This window comes from Salvia splendens, chromosome 5, assembly GCF_004379255.2.
Source record: "Salvia splendens isolate huo1 chromosome 5, SspV2, whole genome shotgun sequence".
Taxonomy (NCBI): Eukaryota; Viridiplantae; Streptophyta; class Magnoliopsida; order Lamiales; family Lamiaceae; genus Salvia; species Salvia splendens.
This window is the reverse complement of record NC_056036.1, coordinates 43,701,140-43,717,553: the sequence shown is the minus strand read 5'-3', so window position 1 is coordinate 43,717,553 and position 16,414 is coordinate 43,701,140. Positions and strand designations below refer to the sequence as shown.

Here is a 16,414-nt window from a genome sequence, read left to right as displayed (position 1 = left end):
GAGCATGATTTGTGAGATGATCTAAACACGTGTCGTATGTAAGAATGTGATATTGTTCTGGTATACTTATGTGGAACATGAGCATGAGTGACATAATGTCGTAAATATGTGTTATGTGTGAAAGTTCTACGATGTAAGCATGCAAACATAGGAAGATGGAGTGTTTTACATAAAAAATGACAATTGATGAGTTGTTTTGAGAATGTTGAAATTTATGAGAAAAGATGAGTAACTAAAAATGTTGTTTCAACCATATATGCGAAGTGCATGAGTGTTTTGTCTGGAATACAAATGCGTTATGAGTTTTGAAAGATTTGCATGGTGTTAGACATGTAGAAAAAAAAATGGGAAAATGATTTTGAGGTTGATTGTTTTGCGATATTAATGACTAGTTGTTCTAGTAGAGTATGGTTGAGGAAAAATATTTATGTTGTGGAAAGTTGTTAGAATTTTTTTTAAATAAAAATATGTTTCTTTTGAGGAAATTAATTGATCAATGGAAATTGTGGTGTTTATGATTTGTTAAAAAAAAAAAAAGTTTCGACAAAAAAATTTACTTCGTTTGGAAAATTGAGCTGTGGAAGTGTGATGTTATGTATGTTATGAGGTGCGAGGTATGATGTGTTATTCTATGGAATGTTTTATACGAATGATGAAAGTTGATGCGAAATTACGATTTAGTTTGAGTCAAAACTTTTACTTTAAAAGTGAGATGTGGAAAATTTTTAGGAAAGTGAGAAAGTGTAAAGAAATTTTGTTTCAAAAGTTTTGAACATAATGTGAAGTTCGAAAGTGTTTTGCTGTGGGAAGTGAAAATGTGGTGTGTTTATCTTGGGGTATGAATGACGTAAATTGAAGTAGATGATGATCTATGAGATGATGAATTGTGTGGTGAACTTAGAGTAACTAAAATATAAGCCTAGTTGACCGTGTGAATCGTAGTTCTAAGTTGAAAACTTAACTATTGCTTCTCTGAGCAATGAAACGTACGAGAATATGAAAGTTAAGGCAAATGCTTAAGTCAAGGTGCGAGACAAGAAGAACTGATGCTAAGAGATATTTTCATGCAACGACGAGCGATCATACTCGCAATTTAAATTAGTATAGTTTAATCTTGCGTAAGTGGAAGCACGATGGAGATGATCTCCATACCCTGCTAAGGAGCACGAGGATGATAACCATGTCATACGAGGATAGTCATTATGACAGGCAAAGAATTTTATGAAGATATGGATTTCAACTATCGTTATTATGGTAATGACACGAAGAATCTCAGTGTGGAATCCACAGTTCTTAGAGCGATATTACCAGTTTCGGCTTGCGAAAGATGAACAAGGAGGTGCGACTTTAATAGGTGGAACAAACTATTCTAGTCAACAGTTCTTACTTGGATTATAAGAAGTTATCTTTCAGGACCTTTCAAATAGCCGTGAGCCATTGTCTATTTAACAGCTTGTTTCATTCACCCCTTGCAAGTGATGCATATTGTTTCTTTTCCTCCATTGAGTCTTAACTCACTTTCACTTCTTGGAAAGTGGTGTTGCCTTCATAACTTTGGACACTTGGATTGATTGTAGTCTTCTTTGATCTATTATCTATACGGACCATACTTTGACTCTGTGAGCCTTTGCTATTGAGCTTCATTCCTAAGGCTGCTTGCAGTTACGTCCTTCAATATAATCACGTTTCACAGACATGTTTTCTATTGGGATATTCTTCTTCGAACTTTTGTTTAGCCTTTTATTTTGTCACCATGTCTGTGTCAAGTTCTTCCTTACAGAGTGAAATTCTTTTGGGTTCAGTTCATGTATCCTTTCCATAATAGAACCTTTCTTTCTACAAAATGAAGTTAAGGCCTACATTTTGTTCCATGCCTTAACAAACTTAATCCACTTGATTTTTTTGTTTTCAATAACCCCTTTGACTTTGATTGCCTTTCACAAACTTATGAACCTATTGATGTGATTCTGTCAGTCCATATTATGATTTTCCTTGAACCATGATCAGTACCGCTTTGTGACAACTGCCTATATTTCTCAATCCTCATGCAACTGATCATTTCTTTTCTTCAACCCTTTAAGTCATTATCCATTGATGTGTGGACCTTCCAAATTTGGTCGAACAACTGAGTTATCTTTTGGTAGCCTACTATGAGAATTGACATTTGTTTGATTTCATCCCATATTCATGACCTATCTTATGTTCTTTCAAGCTCCGTGGGGATGATCATAACCAATTGTTATATTTCAAAATCGGTTCATATCCAAGTTAAGACTGTTTGACTAAAGTTTGTGTTAGGAGAGTTAAGAGTAGTAGCTCGACTTTTACACGTCATGCCTTGGAGAGCGTTGACATAATTTTGGGAATGGATTGGCTTACCGAGAACCACGCAACGATTCACTGTAAAAGAGAGACAGATTTCTCTTCAAGCCCCGGGCGAAGAGCCAACTATCTTGTTTGGGATCTCCCTGAACCGACAAACTTCCATAATCTCCGCATTACAAGCGACCACGATGATAAGATAAGGGCGTCCGGCGTATCTTGTGTACTTGAACGGAGATGAAAAGAAGGATTTGAAAGTGGAAGACGTGGCAGTAGTACGAGATTTTCCCAAAGCTTTGCCAGGACCGCCACCCGACGGACAGGTAGAGTTTACCTTTGACTTAGAACCTGGATCTGCGCCAGTATCGAAAGCACCATACCGAATGGCCCCTAAAGATTTGGCTGAATTGAAGATTCAGTTGCAAGAACTGCTAGATTTGGGATTTATCCGACCTAGTGTATCACCATGGGGAGCGCCTGTGTTGTTCGTAAAGAAAAAGGATGGAACGATGAGGATGTGCATCGACTATCGTGAGCTCAACAAGTTGACCTTGAGGAATAAGTACCGACTGCCAAGAATTGATGACTTGTTTGACCAACTTCGAGGAGCGGGCGTATTCTCGAAAATGGATTTGAGATCAGGGTATCATCAACTAAAGGTCCGACGAGAGGATGTGCCTAAGACTGCTTTTCGCACTCGCTATGGCCATTATGAATTCGTCGTGAGGCCATTTTGGCTGACTAATGCCCCTGCCGTCTTCATGGACTTGATGAACCGAGTATTTCACGAGTACCTTGACAAGTTGGTGTTAGTCTTCATCGACGATGTTTTAGTATACTCGAAGAACGAGGAGGAACATGGATGGCATCTACAAACAGTGTTGGAAACGTTGCGAAAGGAGAAGCTTTATGCCAAGTTTAGTAAGTGTGAGTTTTGGTTGACTCGAGTGAACTTTCTTGGTCATATTGTGACGGCAAATGGAATTCAAGTAGACCCAGCAGAGGTCGAGGCCGTGCAGAATTGGAAAACTCTGAAAACGCCAAAGTGAAATCCGCAGCTTCTTAGGATTGGCGGGATACTATCGACGATTCATTGAAGGATTCTCTAAGATTGCGAGACCGATGATGCAACTGTTAAAGAAAGTAATCAAAGTAGTTTGGACGCCGGAGTGCGAGGCGAGTTTCCAACTATTGAAGGAGAAGTTGACGACAGCACCAGTTCTAGCTATGCCGGCAACCGACAAAGACTTCGCCGTCTATACGGAAGCATCGAAAGTAGGACTTGGATGTGTGTTGATGCAAGATGGAAAAGTGATAGCATACGCTTCCCGACAGTTGAGACAGAATGAATTGGATTTTCCGACTCACGACTTGGAGTTAGCGGCAGTAGTGCATGCACTGAAAATTTGGAGACATCATCTCTATGGAGTGAGATGCGAAATATATACAGATCACAAAAGTCTCAAGTATTTCTTTGAGCAGAAGGAGCTGAACATGCGACAACAACGTTGGTTAGAGATTGTGAAAGATTATGACTGTGGTATTCACTACCACCCGGGCAAGGCAAACGTAGTAGCCGATGCTTTGAGTAGGAAGAACCAACCGCAATTGGCTTATTTCCTAACGCAAGAGGAAGCGTTGATTCGCGAATTTGTCAGAATGAGATTGGAGATAGTGAGAGCGCCCGAGACAGTAGAAGCGAGATTGGCGACGCTAGTGATTGAGCCAAATTTGAGAACCAAGCTCATAGAACCCAGCGACGTGATGAGAAGTTGAAATAATTACGTGCGAAGGTAAGAGCCGAGAAGCTTGATCATTACCGTGAGGAGGCGGATAATGCCTTGACGTATGATGGACGATTGTGTGTGCCGAGCGATGAGGCGCTAAAAGATGAGATTTTGAGTGAAGCACACGACAAGCCTTACACTGCACACCCCAGAAGCACGAAGATGTATCGAGATTTGTAGCAACGTTTTTGGTGGAATGGAATGAAAGGAGACGTAGCGTCGTATGTGGAACGATGTCTAGCATGTCAACAAGTGAAGGCCTTACACCAACGGCCATATGGGAAGTTGCAACCACTCAAAATTCCCGAATGGAAGTGGGAGCATCTAGCTATGGATTTCGTGACGGGTTTGCCAAAGTCACAGAAGGGCAACACCGCAATTTGGGTGATCATCGATCGACTAACTAAGAGCGCGCACTTTTTACCAATTCGAGTTACTTATGGCGCGGATAAGTTAGCTAATCTCTACGTGAATGAGATTGTGCGATTGCATGGAGTGCCAAAGACCATTGTGTCAGACCGCGATACGAAGTTCACATCAAAGTCTTGGATGAGTTTGCAACGAGAATTGGGCACGCAACTGAACTTCAGCACTGCTTATCACCCGCAATCGGACGAGCAATCAGAGATGACGATTCAGACACTTGAGGATATGTTGCGAGCCGTTGTCCTAGATCGAGAGAAAAGTTGGGAAACTGTTCTACCGTTGGTTGAATTCGCCTACAACAATAGCTATCAAGCGACGATCGATATGGCTTCATATGAAGCCTTGTATGGCAGGAAGTGTCAATCTCCATTTTAATGGGATGAAGTTGGCGAGAGGAAGATGTTAGGACCCGACGCTATAAGGGAGATGACCGAAATTGTGCATCAAATCCGCACAAGGATCAAGGAAGCTCAAGATAGGCAGAAGTCGTATGCCGACGTGCGTCGAACGGAAATTAAATTCGACATTAGTGACAAAGTGTTCTTGAAAGTATCCCCGACGAAAGAAGTTGTGAGGTTTGGAATGAAGGGCAAGTTGAAACCGCGTTTTGTATGGCCGTACGAGATTATCGATGAAGTAGGTCCTGTAGCGTACCGTTTATCGTTACCTCCCAGTTTTGGGAATGTGCACAACGTGTTCCATGTGTCGCACTTGCGCAAGTATGTATTCGACCCCAAGCATGCGATTCATCAAGAGGAGGTGATCCTAACCCCCGACATGAACTACGAGGAAAGGCCCGAGGCAATCCTAGATCGGAAGGTGCAAGAGTTGCGAAACAAGTCGATAGCATCAGTGAAAGTGTTGTGGAAACACCATGGTCCCAAGGAAGCCACGTGGGAGTTAGAAGAAAGTATGAAAGAAAAATACCCCGAGTCGTTTATGTGAGGCAATCAAAATTTCGGGACGAAATTTCTGTTAAGAGGGGAAGGATGTAACATCCCAAAAATTTGTATGACCTTTATTTAATAAATGTCGGTTGGAAATTTCATTTATGAAATTTAAATTGTTGCTACGTGTTTGAGTTTGGTTATGTGGAATAAATCATCATGGGGGAATTGGAATGAAGTGCTAATTAGATTTTAATGTGGGGAGTCAATTTAAATAAAATCATGCATCTTGTTCTAGCCAAAAAATGGCTATTGTCGGCCCCTCCAATTATTGAGAATTTATTCTTTCTTGGATTTAATTAATTGTTTTGGGATATTCATCCAAATTAAATCCAATTAAATCTTGCCACATTTTATTCCCTCGCCCCAATTGAATTAAGAGTTGAATTATTTCCTTGTGGCTAATTAAGCCAATTTTCGGTGTCCCTATTTTTTAGAGGAGAATATATTTGTTTCTTATTTTGTGGAATCCCTTTTATTCAATGAAATACCAAATTAATACCTAAGTCAATTAATTGGGGATGTGAATATTTCCTTGTGTCGCACGCCCCATTTTGGTTAATTTCCTTGTGCAAATTTATTTAGTTGTTGCCTATTTTATGGGAGTCTTTTCCTATAAAGAAATTACCAAATTTAAATCCTATTCTATTTAATTGAGGATTTAAATAATTTCCTTGTGCAATTCCTTATGGAATTTTCGTCCCTTCCTCATTATTTTCCTACTTGGAGATTTAATTTATTTTGTTCCCTTGTTTATGGAATATTCACTTTTATTTCCTAAGTTGTGAATATATTCTCTCCAAGTAAATACCAAATAAATTCCTTGTTATGCTCTACATGGAATTTTCGAATTCCTCCCCATCCTACATGCCTATTTTATTCTTTTAATTATGGGACTTTTATTTCATTTGGCCATTATGTTATCCCTCCATAATTAATTAAATAATTCTTTAAACTTTAACCTAATCCTATACAAACACCTAAACTAAACCCTAGCCCCCATCTCCCTCAAAATTTCGTGCCTCCCCCCTTCACTCTCCATCCTCTCCAAAAACTTCTTCCCTCATTGTTTCTTGCATCAATTGGAGTGGATTTTTCAAGAGTTTCGACGAATCGCCTCCATCCTTGTTCCTACCGTTCGTTTTCGTGATTCGAAAAGGTATAACTAAGTTTTTCTTCTCATCTCTTCATTGAAACATTATTCTTGAATCCTACATGCATATAGAGGGTGTAGGATTAATAGATCGAAAAATTTATCGGTGGGAAAGTGTGATTGCATAAGAACTTTGATAATATTGTGTTTTTGATTGAAATCATGTGATGTTGGATTGGAATAGTTGGTGAATGATGTGAGTTCATGTGCAAATATGTGTGTGAGAAACTTTTAAGCATGATTATGTGTGTTCGAGCATGAAAAATCGATGTTTGTTTGATGGAAGATGAAAACCCTATTTTCGATCTATGAACCTGAAAATCTGTGGTGCACGACCAGTGACTTATGATCTGTGATTGACCCATCAAACGAACGAATTTTTCTATGAAATATTTACTGAGTAAACTTCAAGATGTTTTCTGTGTCTCGTGTGAATTTCAGCCCGTTTTATCGAAAAATGAATTTTTAATAAATTTTTGAAGTTGACTGCGCAAATCTGCCAGAAACGTGAGTTCTCGCCATAAATGTTTCGTTTTCTTTTTGTCTGACCAAATGACCTCCGATTGATGTGATTCTTGAGCTATATGAAAATTTGAAGTGTCTTCTGTATTGTTTTAAATTTTCAGCTTTTTTTTGGCATCGTATGAATTTATGGTGAATTTTTCAAATGAACTGCGCAATACTGCCAGAAATTGTATGTTCCGACCAGAGAGTTCAATATATGATATGACTGACTAAATGACGTGATTTCGATATGAAAATTTTCATGGATTAACTTGAATGTGTCCTCTGTATCGTGACCAAAATTTAGCATGTTTTGAGGTCGGGTGAATTTAAAGTGATTTTTACAAAACGGTCGCGCAATTCTGCCAGTTTTCTGCCTTGATTAAATGACACTTATTTTTCAAGTTTAAAAGTATTGTATGATGCATGTATGTCCAAGGAATGTGCTTAAATGTTGAAATCACTTGTGATAAGTTGAAATGTGTTACGTGTGTTTACACCTTTGAGATGTATGTCGGGTTTGGGAAATTGAGGAAAACGATTAGAGAGAAACGATAGGACATGCATAGTGATATGTTGTTGTGTGAGGCTGACTTGTGTTGTCGTTGACAATGGTGTTGTGTATTCGTGAACTCGAGGATCGAGAGTTGCTAAGTTGGGTTGTGATTTTGCTAAGAGAACGAGGTGGGCTTTCTTTTCAAACCTCTTTACTTTTCCGAAAAATATTATGTGGAGATATAAGGGTGGTTTAACTGTTATGTCATGCCATGATGTTTTTGTTATGAGATTGTGTGCCTGATGCCTAGTTCGTATGAGTTTACTCCGTTAGGCTATATGGCTGTGTTGTGAAACGAATTCGGGTCCGAGTAGGGCCGTAAACCCTATCGGGCTGTGTACACTGGTGGGATCGTGAGCCGTCCTTGCAAGTCGGCCGGTCTCGTGGGCGAATAGTGTGGCCACACTATTGTCGCACTGTGATTGTGATTGATGGATTGATGTGAAAAGTGGGGAGATAAATTGTCTGGCCAGACTTGAATATTTTTGTGTTTCTCGTGATTTTCTTAATACATAAAACTCGAGATCACTGGTATGGATGACATAACTTATTAAAATGTTTTCGGCATGAGCCCATTGAGTACAACAAGTACTCAGCCCTGCATATTATTTTTCTTATGTGCAGGTTGAGCGGGATGTTGCGGTGGATGTTGAGCTGGCTTGAGAACGTAGGATACGTTGTGTCGTCATACATAGGCGTAGTCCTTGACTCTCCTTAAACTGTATTTTCCGCTTCTATAACTTGAACCATGTCTCAAGACTTTAATCTTTTCTTTATGCTTTGTGTTTGAACATGTATGGTGGTGATTAGTTTTTAAACAAGTGTTTACGTTGTCTTTTGAAAATGATATTCTTCGAGATTTAAGTTAAATGTTTGTTTTACTTTAGTTATTAATGGTTGTATTTCTTAAGTCTAATTTTTTTTCCGTTGTCCTTTTTGAATGTATTTTTCTTATGTCTTTTCAAAAAAATATAACCTTAAAATTTTTAAACTAAGTTGTTTTCCTTTCTTTAAGTTAATTAAGTTGATCTTCTAAATTGTAATCCATGCATGTCGGTCACGATCGCCGCGTTTGTGGTACCCCTTGTATGGGCGGTCGTGACAACTCTAAATGTCCTCATCTACCAATTCAAATTCCTTATTAAAGACCACCATTATATTCAAACGAAATACTACTACCGGTGGAAGTAGCCGGCGGTTATGACCGGTGGAAGTGTGCAAAGATCTAATTGATATCTAATTGATCTGAAGTGTTCATGTCCGTAAAACAATATTCCTTTATCATAAATAAGTGAGCTGAAGTCCTTGGCGAAAAATTATGTTAGGTTGATTGTTTCTAGATGTATTATGTTAGGTTGATTGTTTCTAGATGCATGTTGATACTATTGTTGTTTCTACATGCATTCTGTAAAAAAAAAATCATTTTACCTTGAATTTGTAGAATTTACTTTGTTTTTTTAGTTCAGTTAGATCAGCATGAATTTCTCTAAATTCTCGTCCATTTTCATATTCTCTTCTATTTCTCTTTAGTTTGATGTTCTGTTCATTCATAACAAAATTTGGGTTAATTTCGAACTGTTTATTGCAAATTGCAAATAGCATTCGAGATCAGTATGATTCTGTTTATTTGATGATTTTGTTTTTTTTAGATCAACAATATGAATATGTTTATTTGAGATTGGTAATCTGTTCATTCCCGCCTATTATGTGATCTGTAATGTATTAATCTGTTTATTTCTCGCCTAGTTTGAGATCAGTAATGTATGAATTGGTTGATTTCTCGCCCATTTTGAGATTAGTATTTTATGAATCTGTTTATTTTATTTGAGATTGGTATGAATTTGTTTATTTTATTTGAGTTTGGAATGAATCTGTTTATTTGATATTGGTATAATCCGTTTATTCGTCCATTCTCGCTTTGTAGGGTTTGGGTATCCTAGGTTGGTCGTGCAGTGTCATGTGCCTAGGGTGGTGTCGCGGGGTTTGGGTAACCTAACTCTTGTGAGGATGTTTGCGGCCAAGGGTTTGCCGAAGAATGACAATGGTGTGCCGAAGAAGGACAAGGGTGTGCAGAATGCGAAGCAGCCCAAGGCGAAGGAGGAACGGCCCAAGCTGTTCTACTTGTGCAACTTCCTAGATTGCATTTTTAAATCAACTGATAGTAGTGTGGTTTGTAGTCACTTTCGGCGTGTTCATGGCAAAAACGAGACAGTGTGTTGGGAGTGTGGCAACGGTGTTGATGACCATCATCCGTGCCGCACTTTCTTGTGTTCTTGCTCTTTAAAAAGAACCTTACCAACTATAGGGAGCCGAATAGGTTTGAATTTTTGGATTTCGGTTTTTCAGTTTTTCGGTTCGGTTCAGTTTGAATTCTGAACTAAATTCGGTTTTTTGGATTTGGTTCGGTTTTGGCAAAAAACCGAACCGAAACCCGAATGCTAACCCCTAAGTGGACTCCATATTCCACTAATTCATTCCTACTCACATTTTATTATAAAACTAATATATAAAAATAGGACTCACAATCCACTAACTTTTTCAACTCACTTTCCATTACATTTCTTCAAACCCGTGTTGAGTCAAAGTGAGACAAATTTTGGGGGACGGAGGTAGTAATAGTGTTGCAAAGATTATTATCACTAAATTTTTCATGATAATAAAACAATAATTTTCAGCCTTAATTTAACGGGTCCTTGCCCATTGAACGAACCACACGAAAAATTTAACCAACAAATCAAATATCGGATTGAGCCATTAAATGCACTCTAAATGTCCTCATCTACCAATTCAAATTTCTTATTAAAGACCACCATTATATTCAAACGAAATACTACTACCGGTGGAAGTAGCCGGCGGTTATGACCGGTGGAAGTGTGCAAAGATCTAATTGATATCTAATTGATCTGAAGTGTTCATGTCCGTAAAATAATATTCCTTTATCAGAAATATGTGAGCAGAAGTCCTTGGCGAAAAATTATGTTAGGTTGATTGTTTCTAGATGCATTATGTTAGGTTGATTGTTTCTAGATGCAGGTTTGGGGAATGCAGGTTTGGGCTAGCTTTGGAAGTGGTTTGAGGCTTGGCACAGTGTTTGCCAACCACTAGATTCAAACGAAATACTACAACTGGTGGAACTCTCCTTGACCGGTGGAAGTAGGTAACGCCGCATTACTCATCCCTATAAAACAACATCATATCAACATCAGATAAAAACAAAAATCAATATCAAACAGATCAAACCCAACACAAAACACATCAAAAGTAGATCAAGTGTTTTCGAAACATAGGAGATTCAGAAACGAAATGCACATCAAAACACATCAGTCTGTATAGTAAATCAAGTGTTTTCGAAACATAGGAGCCTCGGAAATGAAATATAGAGTAAATCAAGTGATTTCAAAACAAAATCATATCTGAATACGCATGAAGGAAGAGAGAAACCTCATGATGCAAAGACTGAATAAAACCCTAGATTCAGACTGAATCATATATATAGTATCAGGACTGAGCTAAGTACTAACTCTAATTGTCTTAAAGAGTTAACTAATGTCTTCTTAAAAACTAAGCGACTTTATTCATTTAAGAAAATGAGCGACTATATTCATATATGATAAAAACTAAAAACTACTAATAAAAATAACTACTTTGAATATATTGATGCATTGTGCGACTTAAAAAGTGAGAAAGGGCAACTTTGGAAAAACAAAAACATACATATAATAAAAAGCGTAACTTACATTTAATAAAAAGCGTTCTTCAAGAGGTTTGGCATAGTGTTTGCCAAGAACAAGAACAGTGGGAATGCCAAGCGGAAGAACCAGCAAGCCTTGGACAAAGTTGGGTGCCATTGCCTTTGTAACTGTCCAAAATGCACCAAGTCAACTAAAACTGTTGATGCGATGAAAAAGCATTGGCAGACCGATTATGGTTACAAGGGCAGCAAGTTTTTGCAGAATCTGCAGCAATGCCCTTGCCAACGGCTTTGAATGCCGCTCTTATGAAGAATGCCCAAAGCTACAAAACAAATGTAATCGTGCTTAGCGCAAAGCCCTATACAAGGAAAATGCAAGAAAGAAGAAGAAGCCTTGGTGGAAGAACAAAGATGACGAAGACAACAAAGTTGATGAATGCTGAAGCAAGATGCATGTTTTTGAAGTTTATAGGAGTATCTTTTTATGAATCTTATGCCACTATCATGTACTCTACTGTTGTATGCATCTTTTATATCTTTTTATGAATCTTATTACACTATCATGTCTTAACACTATTGCTGTATGAATCTTTTTGTGAGTGGCCTCTTATCTGACTTGTCCAATATCTTCAGAATATTTGTTTGTGAGGTTTATATAATTATTTGTTGTGCCATGGAAAAATGTATCTAAGATGTGGCTCCTTCCAGATACAAATTTATCAACCAAGAAAACACTATTAAAGTTAGGTACATCAAATATCTCCCGATCTCCATTGTCATAGCATAGAATGCAGTACACGTCGCCATGTTCATGTGTTGAACCATCAAGCCCATCAATAGCCTCACCAATCCCAGTAGAAAGCTAGGCATCAGTACTTGTCTTACGAATCCATGGTTCAGGACCTTTATGATGATAGAGAGCAGAGCAGGTGGATTCATGTATATAGGTTGTAGACTAGAATGTTAGGTTTGCAAGACTGATCTCCAAGGGATACAAATGTAATTGCATTTTGTATATATAAATAGAAATAAATATTCTTGAAAGCAAAGTACATACAGCGAACACAGCCAAGTAATTGCAACTCTATAAACTTTGTCCAGACATACCTCCAACAAGAAGCTGAATGCTTCCATCAATCATTCTCAGCAACACATAAGGATCAGCTATGGAAACTGAGGATACAGTTGCCCCATCAGAAGCTGCATTCGTCTCTGTATTGGATGATTTTAAGTTCAAATCTTGAGTCATAAAAGCACCATCAAGTATCCGAGCACCACGAGAAAATACTTGGATAACTCAACGTCTGTTTGAAATAAGCATGGCATAGTCACTTATTAGAATTTCCATCAAGGTATTGTGCTAAGATACACTTTTTTCTACATAAGCAAGAATCCATGCATTCAAAAGCTAAGAAAAGATTTTAAAACTAATGTCAAAGAAATTTTTGATGCACCAAGGTAATTTGAACAGCTGACAATCAGTAATTTGAACCCTGCTTAATTTAGTCTTTAGCAGAAATGTAGCATTATGAGATGACATTTGAAAATACATTATTGCATCTTTTGAAGAGATAAGTTATATACTTTAAAACGGGAGAAAAATTCTATGACTCCAAGCCCCCAAAGGTACAGAGAGCCATTTTTCACCTCCTTCCAGAAAAGTATTGATTATATTAGTATGATCTTGCATATCTGGATAGATAGAATTACTTCGATCAATGCGTGCTTTATCTCCTCCTAATTTTACTAACTTATATATAGCTTCACTCTCTTACCACAGGATATTAATATGAAGATAATATCTTTTTCCCAACAAGGATGTAGACCAATCTGCATTCTTGCCGCAAATGGTGGCCCTGTTCAGGTTATATAATTTTCCCTCTGAATTATGTTAATGATTCGCATAAATTGGTAATCAAATGTTTCAATAAGCACTTAAATGTTCAAATTAGGTCGTCTATCTATACTTTAGTACTTAGTAGTTACCATTACATCAAAATATATTTTTGAATGCAAATTTGTACTGAATCTTGAAATGAAACAAACAGGTTGTTATTGACTATTTTGTTCCAAAAGCCTAAAGAGCCAAAATATGAGCATATGATTTCCTTTGGCACGACCTTGCCTTGTTTAAAACTCTGAACATAAGTTGAGTTGTTAGAGTGCAAAGCCACGAATAGCCTGCTCATCGTCTCACATGTATTGTATCCGCTTTCCATTAGAATTACGGATTCTAAGGTCTGACCTTGACACAGAGATCAGCCTGCCTAAATCTGCTTTTCCCGTTTCCTAGTTTAGTTGCTGAGTTAGGGAACTTCTCCCTCCGCCCATGTTTTACATGCCTCATATTTCCTTTCCGAGAATACACGTCTCGTTTATCTTTCACTAATTTTGGTAAATGAATCTTGCATTCCACTAGCTCATAAAACTAATACTCCGTATATAAAAGTAGGACATTTTTCTACTAATTTTTCTTTACATTTTCTTAAAAGAGTCAAAGTGAGACAAGTAATTGGAGAGGAGTATATAGGATCTTACAGCAGTATGCAGATTCTCCAACAAAAGTACTAGATTTCTTGGATACTGTCACTTAGTTTAATAGTACTACTAATAGTCTTAACTTAAAACTGCATGAACCTCAAAATCTTGAAAAAACATGTGACTTGTCTATAAAGGGCAGGTTCTCACTCTGTCATTTCTCCATCCCTTGTTCATTTTCTGAATGAATTCTTCCACTCTCATCTTCAAATCTTCATCTTCGTCGTCTTCGTCTGCCAATGCTGCCTCAACCAGTGCACCATTACCCTTCACCATCTTCGTCTTCGTCTCATCCACGATGAATTTACGGGTTTGTTCATTCGACTTTGAGCTGCTGATGACGACGACAGCGATGATGAGGTTGAATAGGCAGAAAATCACGTGGGAATTGGAGGCTGCCAGGCCGATCAGCTCAAATGTGGATTGCAACATTGTTTTGAGATTGTGTTTGTTTTGCTGATTAGAATGTGAAGTATGGGAGGATTTTGAGCCTAAAAATAGTTATTATTTTTGTCCATGGCTTTGCTTTGAAGGAAACAAGAGTGTGGTAAGCTACTTCCTTAGCAAAGACACTTGTTAATTGAGTTGTGAAGGCTCTCCTAACTTGAAATTTTGAATTATTTTAGTGCTATATAATATGAATCATTTGAGAAATTGAAAGTAGTGTCTGTGCCATAATTTCACTTGCTTTGGAAGTATTTAGTGATTTGAAGATGGTAAAAATGGAGTACCTGATCCACTAATGGAAAAGGCAAAAGGATAGTTAGTTTTATTAAGTTGAAAACTAACAAAAATTAATAGAGCTATTAAGCTTGGAGGGTTAATAGTTTAGGATTTGAAAGAAGTGGACAAAAATTCATAACATACATATCAAGTTGATAGTATAAGTGCACTTTTGCAATTATAATAAAATTTTCTACATAGTTGCTTTGTTAATTAAGCTTATTAAAGTTGTTTACCGACAAGGGGAAAAACGAAAAATAACCACATTTTATTCATTGATAACATAATTACTTTCTCTTTTTCTTTTAAATATACTAATGAATTTCAATCGATTAAGCTAGCTAATCTTCTTTAGCAGTAATTGTCAATCATACCATTGGAGCCACGTTTCAATTTTAATCAACCACTTCATTAATTTTTATGGCCTGATTTTGCCAACAACTTTTATTAACATTGCTTACACTTGTCCCACTAATTAATTACACCAATAACAATTAGCTATAAAGCCAATCCATTCAACTGTCCAAGCAATATTTTATTCCCATTTACCATTTTCTGGTGTATCCTAAATCACTAATTATTAAAACCTAAGGAATGCTGAAATACTCAAAGTGGAGATATTGCATACATGAGTGATGGTTAAATGATTGTAGATGTCTTTTTAATTTTATAGGAGTATGATTTTTTTTTGTATTAAGTACTCCTACTACTTTTTTGTATTTTATAGGAGCATGATTCGTGTACTACTTTATAATATTCATACTTATTAAATGATTCAGCTGAACCCATTTGGTAGGATTTAATTAGGTTGATTATATTATTAAGTCCTTGAGTTAGTGTATCTATTAAGAACATGTTAGTGTATTTATAATATGTATTGCATTAATTGAAAAGTATGTATGATAATTGACATTCGTACAAGCAGAAAGAGGAAATAATAACTGTACACAGATATTAGTTGCAGTATGTACATTTTTGCCTGCATGTCAATTTTTATGGAATGATTGGTGGTAGATTGATAGGTAGTAGAAATAATTTGCTAAATTTGAATTTCATGGCACATTCCTTTCTTTTTTGAAAGGAACTAACCATCTACTATTACTATTTCAAATCTAAATTGAGTTCGTCTATTTGATCATATCATGGAAAATTATAAAATATTTTTTTATCTCTCTAGCATTTAAAACACTCTATCATTTTATTCAATAAATTGCATCATGATCTAATGTGACCAAATAGCTATTCATTGTAAATCCCAATTTCCATAATTTGATCATAGGCTTCATAGCATACTAGTCGCTCATAATAGGAATATTTATTTAGTTAATGAGTAAAATAATAAAGTATAAATAAATACAAAAGGAAAACTCATGTTTTAAATATTACTAAAATATATACTTTACCCGTCCAAGTAAGTTAATTAACTCAACTTTGTAGTAAAAATAAACTTTTACTAGTAATATTTTACTGTATTATCTTTATGTATCTCTTATTTTTATTACATTTCCTTTACTAAACATTTGACACGAATGGAATAATATTTCATTTTTATGGTATTCCACCATGTCTATATGAGTTTATGAATACTCCGAAAATTTGTCCCAAATACTCGTAAATTAAATGCGTTCCACGTAACCAGTGTTGACCAAATAGTCAATCTGATTGGCTGATTTCAAGTGGGCCCACTACATTGACGAATTTCCAACTTTTCTTCCGTTTGATTCCCACACGCGCCAACTAGCACGTGGTACAAGAAAAAGTAGTACT

At 36.8% G+C, this 16,414-nt stretch overlaps 1 protein-coding gene across 1 annotated transcript; it reads right to left on the bottom strand.

Moving 5' to 3' along the window:
* Window positions 1–12,632: 12,632 nt before the first annotated feature.
* Window positions 12,633–14,503, bottom strand: LOC121803437. The gene is made up of 2 exons (XM_042203101.1): window positions 14,075–14,503; window positions 12,633–12,690 (listed from the first exon to the last, which is right to left on the bottom strand). Exons 1-2 carry the CDS (start codon window positions 14,354–14,356, stop codon window positions 12,646–12,648), a joined length of 327 nt encoding a protein of 108 aa, XP_042059035.1. The 5' UTR covers window positions 14,357–14,503; the 3' UTR covers window positions 12,633–12,645.
* Between the last annotated feature and the right edge of the window lie 1,911 nt (window positions 14,504–16,414).

What these genes read in the sequence shown, in the direction of transcription:
- LOC121803437 (XM_042203101.1), bottom strand. Translation starts at nt 14,356, where the DNA reads ATGTTGCAATCCACATTTGAGCTGATCGGCCTGGCAGCCTCCAATTCC. An exon ending in AGGGATGGAGAAATGACAGA is followed by an intron (nt 12,691 to 14,074) that starts GTGAGAACCTGC and finishes TATTTCAAACAG; the next exon opens with ACGTTGAGTTATCCAAGTAT.